Genomic DNA, 18,863 nt, shown 5'->3' with positions numbered 1-18,863 from the left:
GCCCTCTTGCATTAGCATTATGAAAAAAGAAAAAAAGAAAATTTACTAGGGTGTAACATGTTCACTTTCCAGAAGTGATTGGAATTTGGACATTTAACTTAAGCTTCAAGCAGCTTTTTATGAGTTTGTAGCAATCCGGTGCAGTAACTGAGCCATTTCCTATTTTAAATGGCTTCTATAGAAAATTAACAACTCAGTTATTAAACTAGCAGGATCCTACAATGATACATCTAGTGAAAGTAGACTTAATTAACTTATTTATTTCTATTTTATGTTTCACTAAGAGAAATTTCCATCTCATTCCAGCTGCTTTATTTATCTTTTTCATGGGACTTTGCATGAATTTTTTTAGTTTTGTTTTTTACTTTGAAGAGTGGAGTTAGATGTTCTTACCATAGAATTTTGCAGGGTTATATACTAGCTTTCTTGACTGCATTCTATGTAGGGTTGTGGTGCAGTGCTTTTATCTGTAGCATTTAAATTCTTTTTAATCTTCCATTTTTCAGTAATAGTTTCCGCTTCGTTAGTGTTTACACACAGGCTACTTGTCGGAGTGATTAAACATGTAACCAAGTGCCTAAGTCTTTCAGCTGGCGTGCTAGACAGTAAACTCTCCTGAGTTATGCAGAATCGTTTTTACAATTTTGATAAATTATGCACTAATGTAATGGCAGTTTTTTAAAATGCAGATTTAAGCCTGTACATTATTGATTCTGATGACTTGGCAAAAGAATCAGGTGCTTTCAGCTTTCTTGAGAAAACCCTGTATGTAGCGTTTGCACTGACTAACAAGATGGTATTGCTGGGTTTTTAATTTAAACTAATTATTTTGGATGTTCATTGCATTATCTTGGTTAAGTATTGTTTATTGTTACTTGATGTTGGGGTTTAATTTTCCCTTTTGTTTTGTTTTTTACTGTTAGGTTGATAAGACTATGAACCATGTAATAATAGAACATTGGCTAACCTTTATTCATACTTAAAAACATGAGTAATTTCTGCCCTGCTAACATGGGACTGAAAGTGTTTTGACTTGGCATCTGAAAGTCTGCAGTATATTCAACTAGGCATACCCCAGATTTTTTGGAGGTATTTTATTGAAACCTAAATTTCAGTCAACATGTGAAAGCAAAAGCTGGGCATTCCTTCCTGGTGATCTTACCTATGGTTTGTTTTTCCCCATTTCTTTAAGATTAGTTTGACTTTTATTACTATTTTTTTAATTAACTTCTGTGAAGTTGTTTACTCTGAAAATTGTACTGGAATATTTTAAGCCAAGCTGATCTTTCACCAGGTGTACTGTATGTAAGGGCTTTTCCTGCTAGCAAAATGCTTAAACAGGATCATGTTATTGGTCGTCTGAGCTATTTAGTTGTTTTACAAAACCACAGCATTGTATCAGATAAGATTTTGATAAAAAGTTTTGTGCGCATTTCCAGGGGCGGGAGGGTTCACATTTCCCTGAAATTTCTTGATCAGAATGAGTAAATACTGGTGTTTGATACCTGTCTTAATGAACATGCTCATAAGGTGACTGATAAGTTGTAAATATACCTGAGAAACAAAGGGGTAGTTTTGATATTCTGGTGTCAGTATGGAAGATCTTACACATTTATTTAATACTCAACTGTATGAAGATGTTTGTAACATAACAGCACAGTAGCCTTGACTTAGTTTCCTTCGGTTATTAGTACTGTACTTTTTTGCCATGGCCAGTGCTCCCTATCCCTACAAAGACATTTTATTTATTTCACTCTGTAACCTGAAATGCATAGGAACAAGAGTTTTAAACCATGTTACATTAACTTATTTCTGACGTTATAAATTAGCCTAGGATATTACAGGAACATGATTGTTATGTAATTTATATCAGAACCTTTCTATAAATATGCGCTTATTACATTTGAAATGCTTCCAATGTACTTTATTTGCTGTTTGTGTTTCCAAAAAGGATATGCAAACCATAATGTCTATTTCATGGATATTTAAATAGTGAGATCTTCCATGTTGAAGGTAATGTATTTTTTTTTAAGATTTAAAAATTGCTATTTTGTTACAAAATAGATACCTATTAACAGTTGGAGAGCTCCTTATGTGCCCTCAGGGAAAGAACCCTCTGTGCAACAGAGCTACGCAAAACATCTTCAGCACGCTCTGAGGGTGGATATATACTACATAAATTGATCTTGTGTATTTAACCATATCTTTTTAATTTTAAAATCAAGATTTTGAAACGTGGTTGTGCTCTTCTGGAGGGGGTTGGGATAAACTGCTTAGGTGTTTGCCTACTTGTCCAGTGAAATTACATTTGCATCAGTGTATTTTATATACCTGCCAACCTTATTGGTATGTCTCAGAACATTAATATTAAAATAATGCTTGTCTTGCAGCAGGTGATCCCATAAAACAATGACTCCCTGTTCTTAAAAACTTACTCTCATTCTCACTAACAACATAGGAATTGTTTCTGTGTGGGATTATTCTGTATGGCATTCTTTCTGTAGTAGCCATCTTGTTTCTCATGGGTTTAATGTGAAGTAAAGACATTGGTTCTCTGCCACTTTAGAAGAAAGTTCAGTTTATCTGATCCTTCTTCAAAATGGTACCTGCTGATGCCATAGAAGAAAAAACACAAATCAGACATAAGATGTGACTTTTTAAAATTGGGGGCCATCCCTGTCATTTGACCCTTTTACCAACATGTGATGTATGTATGTTAGAAATCAAAGGATATAAAGCATTCGGAGAAGAAATTTATAATATTGGTGACTAAACTACATGTGTTCCCTATGCTGTAATCAGAAAATAGTAGTCTGAGGCCTGGAAAGTGGGAAATGGTGTTTTGTTTGTTTTTTTGTTGGGTTTTGTTTGTCCACTGTTTATGTTTTTGTTTTTCAATTTCTAAGTCCCATTCTGAAGTCCATGTGCCTCATTTAGATACTGTGAATGTAGCATCAGTAGTTCTCTTTTGTTGTTTAATTTCATTTTGTAAATTCTGAGGAAGTCACACATGTATTTCTGAACAAAGCAGATTTCCTTGTCTTTGCTGCCATGACTTCATCTTTCAATACCACCTGATACACCACTGTCGTGCATGAAAGTTGTGTATTGTATTTTCAAGAGAAGGTACTTCATTGGGTCAGTGGCCCTGATTTTTTCATAGAAGCAATTTATTCTCAAAAGAGAATGAAAGAAACCTAATCTAGGGCTGAAAATTTCCATTAGTGTGGATGTAGTCACTTTCACTCAAATTTTAAGTTCTTAGTAGTGGGGCAAAGTAAGCTCACAGTTGATCATAGAAATCTGTGAACAACTGTAAACTTACTTTTGCCCCACCCTGTTACATAAAGCACATTCCAATTTTATATGCTACCTTGAGAAAATTACAGGATGCACAGCAGTTTGTAGGAATTTAAAATGGGATCGTTTAAACATTTGAAAACATTTTTTTAAAAGCCATCTAACTTGCTTTTCTTTTTCTTTTTTTTTTTGCATTTTAGATGTTAAAGTCATGGTTATCTTGTTAATGGGTGGAATTTGTGATGATCAGATTCAGCATGTGATTTCAACTTTGAATCTGAATATTTCTTCCCGAGTTTCTTTGAGTCATTTTCTGAGCAGACCGTCACCAGTATTGGTGACTAGTCATTACAGGGGAAAGTTACACTGCAACTATGTATTAGTTAACTGGAAGAACTTGTCTTGTGTTTTAGAGAATGAAGAGTGTTGATGGGATCACTTACTGTAACTCCTATATAAGAACCCCTTCTGCAAGCAGAACAAAAATTAATATGCTCAAGGAGTATCCCGTTTTCTGGATAAATTGAATAAATTTGCTAGTTACTCCTTTATACTAGCGGTTTCTTTGTATCCCTTTGCTGGCGAGGGAATACAAGGTATCAAGGCCCCTGGTCAGAGCACTCTACATTTGAGTGGATCTTATTTTTACTCCAAGAGCAGTTATTCCCCCAAGTCCAAAATTGGCAGTTGTGGTTTTTGTTTTATATAAAAATTTAAAAATATCTTCAAACCAGTGGAACACAGACACTGGCTGCACTTAGTACTGCCAAAAGACAAGGTCATTTGCATATATTCCATGGATCTGTCAAGAATTAGGCCTCACTTTATAACCCAAGGCATGGAAGTGCATGCATTCTCTTAGCTGGGCAAACAATTATACTGTAGTTGTGATACAACACATGTGGCTTTTATTTGTACTGCACATATCCACTGTACAGCCACTTGGGAGTATCGTGGTTAGCTTACAGCAACTGCTGTCTGCGTTTATACTGTTTATTGCATATTCTTTTCCCTGGAAGTGAAAGAGAAATGTTGTTCTTGTTGCATTGATTACATTTTATAAATTTGCTTAGCTGGAAAGTTTGGGAAAAGAGGCCTGTTTGTCAATTGTACAACCGATTGTGAAGCTCTAGTGTGAATATTTTTACGTCTGTATTAGACATTTTCTTTGCAAATCTATTGTTCGATTGAAATGTAAATGAAATTAAAGATGGTGTACACCCATCATGTAAAAAGCAGGCACCATCTCTAAGATGGATTTAATGCTCATTTTTAAGGCATATACTCAGCTTCTATTTAAAACTATAATTTAAAATAATTCTGTACAATGAAATGGGGAATATATATGGGAATAAATTCTATTCCATTTATTTCAATTTGAATTTCCAAATTGTAATGTTTCCCTTTGTGCTATAGGAATAGGATTAAGTGGGGGAAGGCTGGGACTTATAAGGCCTGTATATGGGGGGAGGGCAGAGATGGAACAATGAGGGTTGTGATGGTAGTGAATAGCGAAGAGTGAATTCTGTGTGTTTTTTCTGTAGGACTGAAGTGATGAGATATTAGCTTTGGCTGTTCACAGAATAGAGCATCATGATTTTCAGTGTTTGAGAGAAAATTGATGGAAAAAGTTTGCAGTACTTGACATGTATTTGCATGCACAAAATAAAATTATTTGTCCACCTTAAAAGTTGTTTGTTTAGTGTCAATATTAAGTTTTTGATACATTCTAGTTATCTTGATTTCCTTGGTATATTTTTTGGCTTAACTAAACTCTCAGATACTTCTTAAGTTGAGATTTATATATGTATACATCATTGGGAAGGATCTGAAAGAAAGGAATAGACCAGAGAGGTTGAAATATTCCTTAATTCGATCAGTCACGTCATTTATTCAGTGGGAGATGAGAACAAAGGTAATACTAGCAGTTCAAGGTATTGAACTCACAATATTTCTTCTAGTGGAGAAAAATACACAGATAATTAATACCAAAGCAATGTATTGTGGAAGTGGGAAGACAGTGCTGTGGAATCTCAGAAAATGGCCATTTTCACTGGGCCTTGACTAGTTAAATTCATTCACTTGGCTGATATATTTGAAGCCCCTGTCTGTACTGGTCTTTAAGGTTAAAGGTTAATGAAATGTGAGCCCTTTCTCTAGAAGCTCACTGTGTGAAAAAGGAAAGACCAATCTGAATAACCAGCTCAGTGAACTATGTTCCAATGTAGGGTGTGGGGAAACTCCAAAAGGGAAATCGTGAGACAGGTGGTAGCAGTGGTAAACTGAAGGAGGTACTTTGAAAAATGACCTTGGGCTAGACTTTGAAGGCTGAATAATATTTCACCAAGCAAAGATAAGAGGAGAAAACAGCCCTTCACTGTAGTTATGATCCCTTTTTTTATATTTGAGCAGTTGACTTACCCAAGACCTCAAAACTAGAAAGTAGCGGAATGAGAATTCTGATTCAAGTCTGTCCTTGCTCTACTTCCCAGAGGGGGTGGTGGTATGGCGGTGGCGGTGGTGGTGATAACCTATTTTAGCCATAAATGTTACTGTGGAAGGAATGTTTAAGGAATAGCTTACCTAACCTCTTAGAGCACTTAATATGTTACAGACACAGTTTTAAGGGCTGTAGGTATATTACAATCTATTACCATTGCCATCATTTTACAGATGAGAAAACTGAGTTAGAGTCCTTAAAGAATTTGCCCAGGGTCGTACAGCTAGAGGAGGTAGGTAGGGCCCTCTATGAAGGACATTGAACATCATACTAAAGACACCACTAGGGAATCCTGGAAGTTAGATGATCTGAACAACTTGGGGTGTTAGAATGATCCCTTTGGCAGTGGTGTGAGTTGAAGCTGGAGATACACTAGCAGGGAGGCCATGTCAATGTAAGTGTAGAGCATGACCAAAGTGAGGACGGAGGGAAAGAGATGGGTTTGAAAAGAGGGAGAGAGTAATTGATGGGATTTGTTGTAGTGAGCATATCAGACATCTACACATTATTGTGGATTAAATTTGGCTTAGAATCCCAGACCTCACTGCTGAGAACACACGGTTATTTGTGAAACATGTAACCCTGGACTGACGACTGAAATCGGCAAGAAGAGGAAGAACCATGGATAGTTGATCCAGGCAAAAGAGAGGCAACATAATGAAGGAAATGAAATTCCAGGAAGGTTTTATTTCCTGTATCGTTAATAGCCAAGTAGTGATCATGCAAAGACTACATTTTTTTAATTCCTTATTGTTGAAAATATTACATATGTCCCCTTTCCCCCATTGTCCTCTCCCAGTCTGCCCCCACCCCCCAGCCAGGCCTTCAGCCCCCTCTTGTCTGTGTTCATTGGTTATAGTTACATGCATACAAGTTCTTTGGTTGATCCCTTACTCTCCCCCACCCCTCCCTGGCCCATCCTCCCCTGCCTTCCCTCTGAGGTTTGACGGTCTGTCCGATGCTTCTCTGTCTCTGGATCTCTTTTTGTTCATCAGTTTATGTTAGGTCCAACCTGCACATTACAATCACCTCAGGATGTTTTAAAAATCCCCAAACCCAGATCACACCCCAGACCAATTAAATCACAATCTCCAGGGGTGGAGCCAGGCCTCAGTCCTTTGGAAGCTCCAGAGGTGCTCCCAAGGTGCAGAAAGGTTTGGGAACCACTGCCGTAATGAATGTAGAAGGGCTGGGGGTCTGTCTCCACCCAAATGCATTAAAAACATCCGTCATCAAATGTCCAGGGCCATGCCGTCTTCAGAGACGCATTCAACAAGTATTTTGAGAATGAACTATGTACTAGGCAGTAGGGACGCAGGAGTGAACTAGTCCCTCACCTTGTGAAACTTAAGAGTTGGAAGGACAGACAAGAAGTAAATAAAAGGTGTATGTAGATACTGAGAAATAATACAACCAGAATGAATATAATGCAACCAGATGGTGAGCTTTCGTCAGGTGGGAGTGGTCATTCTCAGCGCTGTGGACAGTGTAGGTAGGACAGTCTATTAAACATCTATCTCCATTGGATCTCTAACAAACAGCTCCCACTGAACACATTCAAACCTCCGTTTCTGCTCTTCCTCCGCTCCCCAGGCTGTCCCTCCATCCTCAGGCTACCGATTTCCCTGTGGAGGGGTTGATGGAAAAATTACTGCTGAGCCAGGCAGGCTGCAAGCTTATCAAGGGACCACATGTATTGGACCCGCATGGCTGGGGAAACTCTCCATTGGATGTCCTCAAGCCATATCAGTGACCACTGCCCCTCCAATGCCGTCTACTGAGAAAGCTTATCATTCTGCTCACTGCAAAGCACAGATGCTTAATGGAATTCTGTTCATTACTGCAAAGCAAGAAGGGTGAATTGGGAGCTGAGAGGCAATGAATTGTTCATCGAGAAAGGAGCCATTAGAAGCTGCCTGCCTTTGCCCTCTATCTACTAAGGAAATTGAGTTCATTATGAAAACCTTCCCACAAAGCAAACTCTGGGCCCGGATGGTGTCACAGTGAATTCTATTAAACATTTAAAGAAGAAAAACACCAATTTACAGAAACTTGCAGAGAATAGAGGAGGAGGGAACTTCCTAACTGGTTGTATTAGATCAATATAACTTTGGTACCAAAACGAGACAATGACAATACCAAAAAATGCAAAATTACAGATCAATATTTTTGGAACAGAATAGGTTAATATTTTCAGATGATTAAAAATTGCACATATGGCCCTGGCCGGTGTGGCTCAGTTGCTTGGACATTGTCCTGTACATCAAAAGGTTGCCAATTTGATTTCCGGTCAGAGTACATGTCTGGGTTGTGGGCTCAATCTCTGATAGAGGGCATGCAAGAGGCATCCAATCAATGTTTTGTTCTCACATCAATGTTTCTCTCTCCCTCCTCTAAAAATATATATTTTTTAATTATACATATTAAGTTATATAAAAAGTCCCCTGATTCTCATCTGTCCTCAAGGGTCCCGGGTTCGATTCTGGTCAAGGGCATGTACCTTGGTTGTGGGCATATCCCCAGTGGGAAGTGTGCAGGAGGCAGCTGATCGATGTTTCTCATCAATGTTTCTAACTCTCTATCCTTCTCCCTTCCTCTCTCTAAAAAATCAATAAAAAACAAACATATTTTTATATTATTCCCCCCAGTGATTTTCTTTATGCACATATAAGCAAAAATTTGTTCATATATTTTTATGCAAAAGACAGGAAACTAATACATAATGTTCTTCACCTTGCTTTTTAAAAAAGTAAATAATATATTCATGCAAGTATGTCTATATCAGTGGTTCTTAACCTTCTGGCCCTTTAAAACAGTTCCTCATGTTGTGACCCAACCATAAAATTATTTTTGTTGCTACTTCATAACTGTAATGTTGCTGCTGTTATGAACCGTAATGTAAATATCTGATATGCAGGATGGTCTTAGGCGACCCCTGTGAAAGGGTCGTTCGACCGCCAAAGGGGTCGCGACCCACAGGTTGAGAACCGCTGGTCTAAATGATGAACTCCCAGGATGGAATTGCTGGCTAAAGGTATACTTTTGCAATACTGATAGATATTTCTCAATTGCCATCCATAAGAGTCGTATCAATTTATACTCTTACCAGCAACATCTTCCCCAGTCTCACGTTATCAAAATTTGATTTTTCACAATCTGAACGGTGGAAAATGGTATCTGAGAGGATTCTTTTAGAGATGAGAACTAGGGAAACATATTAGTACGCTGTAGAAAGAAAGCCCGAATATGCAGGGGAGAGAGAGCGCGCAGGTCACTGCAGGAGCAGAATCCTTTACTAGGCTGGAGGGGCGGATCCACTGCCCTGGTGATTCGTTTAATAGATACCAATTAGGGGATTGTGGGTACATTTTGAGGGGGGACTCAAGTGAAAATCTTTCTTTTTTGGGGGGGAGCTTGTTTCTTTTTTAAAAATATATATATATTTTTATTTCAGAGAAGAAGGAAGAGGAAGATGGAAACCTTGATGATGAGAATCACTGAGCGGCTGCCTCCTGCATGCCCCCTACTGGGGATCGAGCCTGCAACCAGGGCATGTGCCCCTGACCGGAATCGAACCCGGGACCCTTCAGTCCGCAGGCCAACGCTCTGTCCACTGAGCCAGAGCAAGTGCAAGTCTCTTTTGATTGCTTCTATTTTTCAAATGAAATAGGAACCAAGGTTATAAACTGAGCCAGGCGAGGGAAAGGAGTGTTGAAGATCTGAAAGAAGAGATGGGAATTGCTTCTCTTAGCCACTGGGAGAGTGGGGGCGAGTATTGAGATTGTTGGGCAGTACTGAGGATTACAGCCTTAACGTGGATTTTGAAGGACAAGGAACCACCATGGATGAAGAAGACCCCCGTTTCAGGAGGCTGTGAGTAAAAATAAAATTCAAAGCAAAGTATGCAAATAGTATGGATTTAACAAATATTTATGGGGAATCTCCTATGAAGAGGCACTGCTGCTGGGTGCTGGTTTGGCCACTTAAAAGCAGATCAAAAACATATTCAAGTCAGCTGTTGACGCAAACGAAAATACAGAAAGTTACCATAGGATCTGTTCAATGAATTGTTCTTATATTTGGGGACGGGAGAGGGTTCTGACTCCTGAAAGCCTGAACAAACAGCTTCTCAGAAAAATATGCACATATACAAATTTGCAATTTCAGATGGTTGCAGAATCATAAATTAAGAATCTTTCTCTTGCCCTGGCCAGTGTTACTCAGTGATTAGAGTGTCGGCCTGCACACCGAAGAGCCACAGGTTCAAATCCTGATCAAGGGCACCTGGACCTGGGTTTCAGATTCGCTCCCTACCAGTCCTGGTCAAGGCTCCTGTGGGAGGCAGCCAGCAGATGTATTTCTCTCACATTGATGTTCTTCACCGCCCCGCCCCCTCCCCCCCCCCCCCCCCCCCCGCCCTCCCTCCCTTCTACTCTCTCTGAAAAGCAATGGAAAAAACTATCCTCTAGTGGGGATTAACAACAAACAAACAAACAAACCACCAAACAAAAGAATTTCTTTCTTAAGAGTCCTATATTAAACTGTGTATAATTTTAGTCTATTTTGAATGATTCAATTTACACAAAGCTTTCTATGAATTACTTTGTGGTGTGTATTGGACACCTCTATAAGGACTCAGAAATCACTTTAGGTCTTGAATAAGTTGCAAAAATAGTGTAAAGTTCCCCTATACTCTTTAACCCACATCCCCAAAGGTTAACATCTAACCTAACCTGTAGTTCACTTATCAAAACTATTGATACAAGACTGTTATTAGTTAACAGACCTTATTCAAATTTGTCAGTTGTCTTTTTCCCTCCTCTTAGCACATGCTCCTTTCTCTCAATTAACCCTGCCTCCTGCGCACTCCTTTTCCTGCTGGGGCCCCCAGGTTCCCTCAGCCAGCCGGTCCTTTTCCTGTCCTGGGATACAACCCAGAATGGCACACTGCGTTTAGTTACCATGGACCTGGATTTTTAAAATTTTTTAATTCAAGAGCTGTGTGTTCTTGGGGAAAAAGTACTTAATGTCTCTGATTCTGTAATAATAGACCTGATGTGATTAAGAACAAAAAAAAATCTACCAGTATATGCCCCTGCCTGGGTGGCTCAATCAGTTGGAGCGTCCTCCCATACAATTCCCGTCGGGGCACACACCCAGGTTGCAGTTTCATCCGGTCTGGGCGCGCATGGGAGGCAACCAATCTCTCTCTCTCTCTCTCCCAAACCAATAAAAACACATCCTCGGGTTTGAATAAGGTCTATTAAAAATATGTATAGGGAATAGTTCGAAGATTTCAAAGGTAACAAAATAGTTTTTTTTACTGTTCAAATGTAATGCAGCGTTTCGTTGTGTTTAAAAAAACAAAGAAAACGAAAGCGTATTACTATTGCCGAGGTGTTTTGTCCCAGAGTCGGACCCGTAGCCCCGCCCTCGGCCCGAGAGAGGCGCTCTCTCATTGGGCTGCGTGCACTGCCCTGACACAGGAAGGCCGGCCCATGGGTCCGCGCAGCCGGACACCGCGGCTTTTCTCTCGGGGCTCCAGGCGCTGACCACTTCTCTCCCCTCCAGCTGGGCGCTCCCTTTCTTCCGAAGCGTCCGGAGCCGCCAGCCCGAGGGGTCCGGACCGAGCTAGGCCGGTAACTGCGCTGAGGTCGGCGGGGAAGAAGCGGGCGGAATGCGGGTGGCGGGCGAACCAGCTTTGTCCGCGGTCCCTTCGACGCCCGTGGACTCCGCGACTCCCTGGCCCGCCTCCCCCGCTGGCCCCACCTCCATCGGGCCCCCACAAAGGCTCAGCTGCCCCATCCGCGAGCCCCTCCGCCAGCCCCACCGGCCCCGCCTTTCCCGCAAACCCTTCTGCAGGCCCCTCCCTCTGCCCCACCCCATCTGTTGGCCCCGCCCCTCCGGGAACCCCTCCACCGCCCAGGCGCTCGCTGTCCACGGTGCACCACCTTGGCCCCCTCCACGCCTCTTAGGTTTGGTTCTGTCCCTCCTCTTAGCACCGGCTCCTTCCTCTCAATTAGCCCTGCCTCCTGTGCACCCCTCTTCCTGCTGGGGTCCCCAGGTTCCCCCACCCATCCATCTCTCTCCATTTGGGCTGAGCAAATTGTGCAGAGGCCTGCTGCTGGGCGTGAGAGGTCCCTGCTTCCTAGAGCTCCCTGCCCGGTGGGCGAGTCCCGTTGTAAGGGAGCGTACCAGGCCCGGGGATAAGTCTCGAATGAAGGAAACAGTATTGCTAAGCTTCACGGAAGAATTGCAGCGGTTTTCACCCTCCCTGCTGGGTCTGCTGGCAGGATTGCGCGGGGCTGAGCTGTGCCTTTCTCTCAGAATGTCCCAGGCTTCTTCTGATGCAGAATATTGGCTCCAACTGTTGTCCTTTAAACTCTTGGAAAGTAGTAACATCTTGTCATGGGCCCTTCTTTTAACCAGAGGTGGTAGGGCTTCAGACCTCATCCATCTAAGCCAGTGGTCGGCAAACTCATTAGTCAACAGAGCCAAATATCAACAGTACAATGATTGAAATTTCTTTTGAGAGCCACATTTTTTAAACTTAAACTATATAGGTAGGTACATGGTGATTAACTTAGGGTACTCCTAAGGCTTAGGAAGAGCCACACTCAAGGGGCCAAAGAGCCGCATGTGGCTCGCGAGCCGCAGTTTGCCCACCACGGATCTAAGCCTTCAGTGTGCTGACTGGGCTGAGGGCAGCAGACAGGCAAGTGATTGACTTAGCGACTGTTGATCCTTTCTGAGATTTTCCTGAGGATGCTTACCCAGTATTTCAATTGCCCAGCAGTCTTAACTGATAGGAAACGCTAATGTATGTGTAGATAAAACCTCCAGTCAATGAATAGACTTCAAGCCACTGCACTGAGTAAGTACTAGTGTCCCTTACTCAGAAGGTGGTGGCTGACACCGTCAGCTTTTTGTAGTCAGGCCTCCCTGGGCCCCTGATCCCAGCTCCACCATTTGCTGTGAAGTTTGGCAAAGAAACTTCCCTTATGTGAGCCTCTGTTTAAACCTTCTATACAAACAGGTGATGAACCCTATCACACAGAGTCGTGATACGGATTTGTTGAGATCCTGCTGATGAAGGGAAAAAAGTCACTTTTAGGGTGCTCTAAGCAGTGGGATCTCGGCACAAGCGAGCTCCTACTCTTCCGATTCAAGTCTGCCCGGTTCAAGCCAGCAAAGAGCCTGATATCTTTGTTCCTCTCTCCCAGGCACCATGACCACCCTGGACGATAAGTTGCTGGGGGAGAAGCTGCAGTACTATTACAGCAGCAGCGAGGATGAGGACGACCACAAGGACAGAGGCAGGGGGGCCCTGGCCGGCGGCAGTTCGATGCCCGTAGGTGCTAAGTTGGCAGGCGAAGGCATCTCAGTTAACACAGGTACCGGAAATCCCTGAGCTCTGGGAACAGGTTTAAAAATGTCGGTTAAATATGTATCCGTGGCCGTCTCCTGATGAATTCCTTCTATCTCCAGTCCGCTTCCAGAGATATAATGTTGTCATTTCACCGTGCATACTTCTAGCCATGTTACTGCACAGTACAGATATGTATGCACAGCACCACGGCAGTGGACACGGACTGGCCTGCGTTTGAGTCCAGCTTCTCAAATTAGTGTTTGTTTGATGACACGTAAGTCATAGGTATGAGTACATTGGCAGTATAAATTCCTAGAAATGGCATATTTGCATTTTTTTTTTCATTTTATTCCAAATTGCTGTCAAGTTGAGGTGGCACTGTGTTATAGGTTAGCCAGGAGGACAGTGTTTCTCCATACACTTGCCCTCCACCTGTCTTCCCACACTTTTTAATCTTTGCCATCCAGATGGATGACAAATGGTAACTCATTGTAGTTTTATTTTCTCTGTTTTTAAGAGTGATATTGAGCCTCTTTTCATAACGTTAGGGATATTTTCATATTTTTTGCTCATTTTAAAATTGAGTGCTTGGTCTTTTTCTTCATATATATATACACATAGATATATATGAAATTAATCTATAGTATGAGGTATAAATATTTTTCGTTTGTCTTTTGACTTTGTGGGGTTTTTTTCCTGGCAAGAAATATTTGTTTTTATGTACTTAAAAGCATTATTTTATAGTTTCTTAATTTTGTTTCTTACTTAAAAGGCCTTTCTTCACTCTAGGGTTATAAAAAACTGCCCCATGCTTTTCTTAATATATTTATGATTTTATTATTTCTTACACTTATAAATACATCCAGTGATTTGTCTTTTACTGTACTATATCACACTGTTTTAAAATACTGTATTATGATACGTTTTAGTATGGTAAGGCTAGTCCCTCCTCATACTCTTCTATGTCATTATTTTTCCTAACTTTTACTTTTGTGTTTTTCCAAAGCAAATTTAGGAGCACATACACGTGTGCATTCACTGGGAATGCACTAAATAAGTATATTAATTTAGGGGTTATTGGCACCCTTATGTGATGTTGGGTCACTCTAATCAGAAATAAGACATTGCCTTTCCATTTATTCAGGTTTTCTTAGCATTTCTCGGTAGTATTTTCTTTACATAGATTCTTAGCTCAGCGGCTTGTGTATTTCTCAGTCATGTTGCATGCTCCCTGTGGGGTCAGCAGCAGCTCTGCTTCTCCTTCCCATGGCCTCTCCTCCTAGGAACTAGCTGAAAGACGTGCCTTTTTCATGACCAAGCGCAGGGAGCAAGAGAGGGCTGTTGGGGACATGTAATGGCGCATACATATTTTGCTCAGAATTCACTGGCCAAGAGAAAGTCACATGACCAAGCCCACATCAGCTGGTTGGGGATGCATGCCCTCCTTCCACAGAGGCACAAGTCACATGGCAAGGGGCAGGGTTATATATATGGGGCAGGGAGGTGTGGGGGTAGCTTGAGTAACAGAACAACCTGCCATAATGTAAAATTTCAGATCATACAGAAGTGTAGAACGGTTCCCTTAGATCCTGCTACCTAGAGACAACCACTATTAACATCCTTCTAGTCCTTTCCCTATGAACAGACAATATGCGCACACATATATTGGTATCCATAAATATTTATACATACACATACAGTTCTTTTTCTGTATTGTTCTGCATTTGGGCTCCCCCCCCCCCTTTTTTTGTTTTTTACCTAATATATTTGAACATCTTTCATGGCAGGGAACAGAGCTATCTCTTTCTAAGAGTTCCTATACTTTCCTTTGGGTAGATGAAACATAATTTATTTAACATCAATTAAATAATGCATCTCCTAACGTTGGACCCTTAGCTTGGCCCTTTAAGTATGGCAAACTATGCTGCAGGACATCATTGTGTGTAGACTACGCTGCCCTCTGTGAGCGTTGCTGTGGAGTCGATGGAGGGAGCTTTAGACCGAAGTGAACTGGTCCGTAATCCTTGCCCGTTCTTCTTGGTTACCTCCATGTTCACCCCTAACTCAGGTCCGAAAGGTGTGATCAATGACTGGCGCCGCTTCAAACAGCTGGAGACAGAGCAAAGGGAGGAGCAGTGTCGGGAGGTGGAAAAGCTGATCAAGAAGCTGTCAATGACCTGCAGGTCCCATCTGGACGAAGAGAAGGAGCAACAGAAACAGAAGGACCTCCAGGAGAAGATCAGTGGGAAGGTAATTCCCAGAACCCTGGCTCTTCTCCGGAGCTGTCCTGGCGGCTGCAACTGGGCTTTGTGATTCAGGAGGTATGGGGTGTTTGGTGTGGCCTCCAAGGAGCTGCCATGCTGGGGAGCGTATAGTGTCATGTCGTAACTCAGACACACATGGGCTTGAATCTCAGCTCAGCCACTAGTGACTGTGGGGACGTCTCTTCCATTCTGAGTCTAGCTTTTCATTGATTAAATGAGGTCAGTAGCCCTACCTCACAGGGCCATGTGGGTATAATCCCCTTCACAGCGCCTGGTCCATTGAAAGTGCTCAGTAAATGTGAGTTTTCTGTCCTTGATTGAACTCTGACCTTGGGCCTTCAGAAATAATCCTCTAAGGTTGGTGGTATTATCCCCATTTATTGGATGATGAAACCAGTGCTTAGAGATGGGAGGGACTTGCTCAGGGTCATGCAATTAGCAAAAGCGTTGAGCACCTGCCCCCTTGTGTTTAGTGTGCACTATAGCTACCGGTCGAACGGTCAGCTGGTCGCTTAGGCTTTTATATATATAGATAATGCTAACTGGCAAAAGCAGGACATAGCTTAATTTTGACCCCCACAACTGCTATTATAAAAACAAAAGCCATTTCAGCATGTGACTGTGTACTGTGTGTGTGGGATGTGCACATGTGTGTGCAGGGCCGGGATTATGGCTGTTCTTAAAGTCCCTTAATGTCCTGTTGTCTATTCAACATAAACAAAACCATGAATAAAATAATCCATTGTCAAGACTGACAACAAAGGAAAAGCAGGTGAAGTGATATTATCTGATGCTGCCTATTTGGATTTGAGAAGCAATATTAATATAGTAGTTAAAAGCCTGGGTTTTAAAATAATCTAGTTTGATTCCTGACCTTACACTTGCTACCTATGTGAATTGTGCAGATGATCTCAAGTCTTGGAACCTCATTTCTAAAGTGGGGAAAATAGGTGGGGGGAAGGTAGGGAGAGATTAACGGGGGAACTTATATGCATAGATGCATAGCCCATGAACACAGACAATAGTGTGGTGATGGCCTGGGGGAGAGGTGTGGGATGTAGGGAGTCAATGGGAAAGAAAAGCAGGGGGTGGGGGGGGACAACTGTAATACTTTCAACAATAAAGATACATTTTAAAAAACTCAACATAAAAAAAATAAAGTGGGGGAAATAAAGGTCCCCTTCCAATGGGGTTAGCATAAGAATTCAGTGAAGTGTCACACACACACAGCGCTGAGCATAGTGCCTCGCGTGTGCTAAACATGTGGTACCTGTGAACGGTCATGACAGGTGCTCCGTTTGTGTTTCTGATGCTCACTTGCTGGTCCTCCTGCAGATCACTCTGAAGGAGATGGCCATGATGACCGGGGACCAAGACGACGAGGAGTTTCTGCAGCAGTACCGGCAGCAGAGGATGGAAGAGATGCGGCGGCGGCTCCATAAGGGGCCCCAGTTCAGGCAGGTGTTCGAGATCCCCAGTGGAGAAAGGTTTGTAGACATGATTGACCAAGAACGGAAAAGCACCCTCATCATCGTCCACATCTACGAGGATGGCATTCCGGGGACCGACGCCATGCACGGCTGCATGGTCTGCCTGGCCTCGGAGTACCCCGCCGTCAGATTCTGCCGGGTGAAGAGCTCGGTGATCGGGGCCAGCCGCCGCTTCACCAGGAACGCCCTTCCTGCGCTGCTCATCTACAAGGGGGGCGATTTGGTTGGCAATTTTGTTCGCGTCACTGACCAGCTGGGCGAAGATTTCTTCGCTGTGGACCTTGAAGCTTTCCTACAGGAATGTGGATTGCTCCCTGCAAAGGAAGTCGTGGTGCGGACGTCTGTGCGTAACTCCGCCACCTACCACAGCGAGGACAGCGATCTGGAAATAGACTGAACTGACTCTGGTGGCGCAGACCTCTCAGTGTTTGGGCGGGAAGACACATCTCTGTGCTGATTTTTCTTCCTTCCTCTGTCTTCTGGCTTTGCAGCTATTCTTTGTAGTCCCTTTGTTATATGTCAGGTCAAGAATTTCTTAGATTAAATCAGAATGCCGAATCATCCTGTGGCCAGCAGTAAAGCAACTTCAAATTGTGTAACAGGGAACCAGGCTTTTGAACTGTTTACTCCAGATTCTCCAGCACGACATCCTTGTCGCCTCCACTCACTGTTTCCATGGCATCCTAAAGACTGTGTCCTGGAAACTCTCAGATGATCCCAGAGGCCTGGCCAGGGCTGGGAGTCTAACTATAGAGTGTGTCACCTGCAACGTAAATAGTACATTTCCTTCATCAAATGATTGTAAATTATATCTTAATTGTAATCAGACCCACAGTCCAAGAAGGCCGTTAAACATTCCCCCTGAGACCCTGTCCTCTATTGGGGGCTTATTTTAAGGTTCTAGACGATGTGCACCTGCCCCATCAAGAAAGAGGGTGACCTTTGCTGCTGGACCCAGGTGCCGCCCAAGCACAAAGTCTAGAGTAGGAGGAAGGATCCATGGTGACCGCCGTGGAAGGCCAGTTTGACTTACAAATGAGAGCTGGGTGGAGCTGGAAAGCCTTTTTAAAGGAGAATCATTCAATAAGATACTCATCTCTTTCTCTTCTATTTAGTAAATTAATTTTTTGTTTAATGTAGATTAAAAAAATAAAAAAAGAAACTTTCCTCCCAGGGTGTTTTCTTTGTAGGCATTTTGTTTGTTGTTAAGACAATGGGATCATTCTGAACATACTGTTTATAGTATGGTCAGCCAGTGTAGCAAACCGTTTTTCATGTTACTAAATACTCTTCTGCAACATTTTGTAAATGGCTGTTGATATTCCATCGTATGGATGTGCTGTAGTTTGCTTGTTGGTTGTCGCTTACAATGAAAAACAGCACAGAATTTTTATTGCAAATCCTGCTGTCACTCACTAGCGGATGTTCATTGTAGAAAATGTTATAAAAATGAATTAAGTTAAAAATATTTTTAAAACCTTATAATTCCACCAACCAAAAATAATCCCTGATATCATTTTATAGGTATCTTTCTAGTCTTTTTGTGTATTTATAATAATGATTGTCATGTGTTTTTTCCTCTTACTTTTTAGGCTTTTAAAAAATGTACATTTTAGGGTCAGGAAAATGTAATCTGGAATTAAATATTAGCTTTAAAATGATCAGTTTTGCTTTGCCTGACCATTTAGGAATTGACTAACTAGAAGATGGGTCCTGAAAATATCTGTTGTAGTTAATCAACAAAAAGAAAGTGCTTGGGCCCTAACTGGTTTGGCTCAGTGGATAGAGTGTCGGCCTGTGGACTGAAAGGTCCCAGGTTTGATTCCTGTCAAGGGCATGTACCTTGGTTTCGGGCACATCCCTAGTAGGAGGTGTGCAGGAGGCAGCTGATCGATGTTTTTCTCTCATCAATGTTTCTAACCATCCCTCTCCCTCTCTGT

At 42.1% G+C, this 18,863-nt stretch overlaps 1 protein-coding gene across 2 annotated transcripts; it reads left to right on the top strand.

Moving 5' to 3' along the window:
- The first annotated feature begins 11,267 nt into the window (after positions 1-11,267).
- PDCL (phosducin like) lies at positions 11,268-18,863 on the top strand. 2 transcript variants are annotated; one of them, XM_081102891.1, is made up of 4 exons: positions 11,268-11,439; positions 13,024-13,194; positions 15,238-15,419; positions 16,769-18,863. In XM_081102891.1, exons 2-4 carry the CDS (start codon positions 13,029-13,031, stop codon positions 17,318-17,320), a joined length of 900 nt encoding a protein of 299 aa, XP_080959017.1. In that variant the 5' UTR covers positions 11,268-11,439; positions 13,024-13,028; the 3' UTR covers positions 17,321-18,863. The 2 variants fall into 2 exon arrangements, with proteins under 2 accessions (XP_080959017.1, XP_080959016.1); XM_081102890.1 differs by having other exon boundaries at positions 11,278-11,453.

The sequence above is a fragment of the Myotis nattereri genome, assembly GCF_964212035.1.
Source record: "Myotis nattereri genome assembly, chromosome: 12".
Taxonomy (NCBI): Eukaryota; Metazoa; Chordata; class Mammalia; order Chiroptera; family Vespertilionidae; genus Myotis; species Myotis nattereri.
The sequence above is the reverse complement of the archived record's forward strand: the minus strand, read 5'-3'. Positions and strand labels throughout refer to the sequence as shown.